This window comes from Sinocyclocheilus anshuiensis, unplaced genomic scaffold, assembly GCF_001515605.1.
Source record: "Sinocyclocheilus anshuiensis isolate Anshui unplaced genomic scaffold, SAMN03320099.WGS_v1.1 scaffold222, whole genome shotgun sequence".
Classification (NCBI taxonomy): Eukaryota; Metazoa; Chordata; class Actinopteri; order Cypriniformes; family Cyprinidae; genus Sinocyclocheilus; species Sinocyclocheilus anshuiensis.
The window spans coordinates 3202062-3204405 of record NW_015542408.1 but is presented as its reverse complement, the minus strand read 5'-3'; the positions used below and the strand labels follow the sequence as shown (position 1 = coordinate 3204405).

Here is a 2344-nt window from a genome sequence, read left to right as displayed (position 1 = left end):
TCCAACATAAGAAAACATTTCTGGAATCTGCATCTGAAATAGCATTTAGATGTATTTATACAGTTTAATGTACAGTATCTCAGTGGGGACATCGATGCATTTAACCTGCAGTTACAGATGCATAATGTTTTATTTACATAAAACGTTGAATACTGATATTTGAAATAATTTAAAACATGAAAAAAATAGTAGAAATGTGAAATTAAAACCGCCAGTAGATGACAGCAAGTGACTGTTAGTGAATCATTGAGATTCAACTGATTAATTCAAACAACTGATTCATTCAAAAACAAAGCATTCGACTGTGTTAATGAGTGAATCACTGAATTATTTATTCAACCGATTCGTTCAAAAAGCTGATTCATTCAATAAGTAAACACCGTCCATTGCTCAGAGACGCAAAACAGTCCTGTGATCTTTGTTTGGAACTATTTTCGTTAGCAAAATTGAGCAAAACAAGCAGTATTATGTCTAAAATGTAAGTCACTTACTGCTTTACTGAACTTGTCTAAAATGATTATTAAATGTGCAGAAAAACGGTACACTTTGTGTGATATAGATTAAGTTAACTATATTAAATTATATAAATATAAAAAGCATTCAGAAGCATTTTTGCCGTCTACAATTTAGAATGCCTGGAATTTTGAGTTTTAATAGACTTATAAATCAACGTGCGTGCACTCTGTGTGTGATTTGGTGATACAGCCTACTTGATAATGTCACATCATTACAACAACACTTGCCATATTATCGCAGACAATGCTGTATCGCACACCCCAGACTCGACTTGAATGGAAAATGAATCATCCGCGGTTGTGTGCGCACACTTTTGCACATGAGCAAAGGTGTTTTTAGGAGTCCAACTTGCAAACGCCAGACCACTGATTCGTCAAACCTGCTTTCCTGCAGTCTGTGTTCTTCTGACTTCTGACTATTTTGTAGTAAGTAACGAATATGTTTCGGGGAAATGTTTCGGAGTAAAAGTATACATTTTAATTATGAAATGTAGTGGAGTAAAAGTAAAAGTTGGCTGAAATATAAAAACTCAAGTAAAGTACAGATACTCCCAAAAAATACTTAAGTACTGTAACGAAGTATTATTACTTCGTTACATTACACTATTGGGTAGAAGTAGTGCGTTTAATGGATTGTACTGTTGTTTAACAACATTGTTCAGCTGATGAAATGTCTTCCCGAAAAAAAACAACTTCCCGAAAAAAAAATGTCTTTCCGAAAAAAAAAAACTTCATAAAACAGTTTTGAAAGTACAAGTACAAGACTGTAAGTCTATCCCTCACAGCCTCGTTTTCATCTGTGTTAAGTTCAACATGGCATCTAACCTGATTAAGGTCTATTAGGCCCAGAATAACTGACTTCATTAAATTCTTAACATGTAAATTCACCTTCTTATTGAGGTCTCTAAGGGAATCCAGCTCCTTTAAGAGAAAGGCAATGTTTTTCTCTTTATCCAGAACTGGTACTTGTTTTTTGGAGTCGCTGATAACTTTGGAATTTCCCTGGTCCTCGTGAGCATGAGCATGCCTTCAGAAAAGACAAAAGTTCATTAGAAACGCTCGTATATTAGACTCCCAAACGGGCAACAAAAAATTTATCATTCACATTCTGACATGCAATTATCAAATACACAAGGGATGCGGTCTCCCACTTTCAAGAATATTACTGTGACTTATTTACTTTGAGATATTAGTCAAATCATACAGCTGACCTTTAAGGTAACATTAAAGTATTACTGCACTGTATTGCACGGTAAATTACTTCCCTCTTGTAGCCAGGAATTCGATTCAGTTCTTATTAAGGAGGCAAAGAAAATGCATTGGAATCTATATTTATAGTTTCATGCTGCGATATAATTAAAATCATCTTACAATGGACAATCCTGCTAAAAGTGAATATTACTGCTATATTCATATTCTATAAAGGCTTTCTCGATAGTACTCAAGACAGATGAAACTAAACAACTGTTGCCTATTGGATATGTTTGCAATGGCATACTACCTACTATTTTTAAAAGAAATTAGTATGTAATATGAATACTATGCACATTTTTGTTCACACGGAACAGTTGGATGACCTACTACATTTGTGTGGTATATAACAGAGCAGAGTGCATGGTATAATGTATCCCACAATGCAATGCACTCCATTTGACAATTTCAAGAGTAACACATTTTTCGCATTTCTCCTTGTTGCATTATTTTATTAGCTTGGCAAAATTGTATGTATTTTTACACAAAATAAAATTAAAATGATATAATTTACTATAAATATTAACATAAAAAGAAATATGTAAATATATAATTATATAGTTATGTAAAATTAAGTA

General features: G+C 33.1%; 1 protein-coding gene across 1 annotated transcript in view; it reads right to left on the bottom strand.

The window, feature by feature from the left end:
- mipol1 (mirror-image polydactyly 1) overlaps positions 1–2344 on the bottom strand; it is a 79621-nt gene that overhangs the window by 50533 nt on the left and 26744 nt on the right. The window contains exon 6 of the mRNA XM_016492477.1: positions 1404–1542. Coding sequence (XP_016347963.1) covers positions 1404–1542 — 139 coding nt within the window. The remainder of the gene's footprint in view (positions 1–1403; positions 1543–2344) is intronic.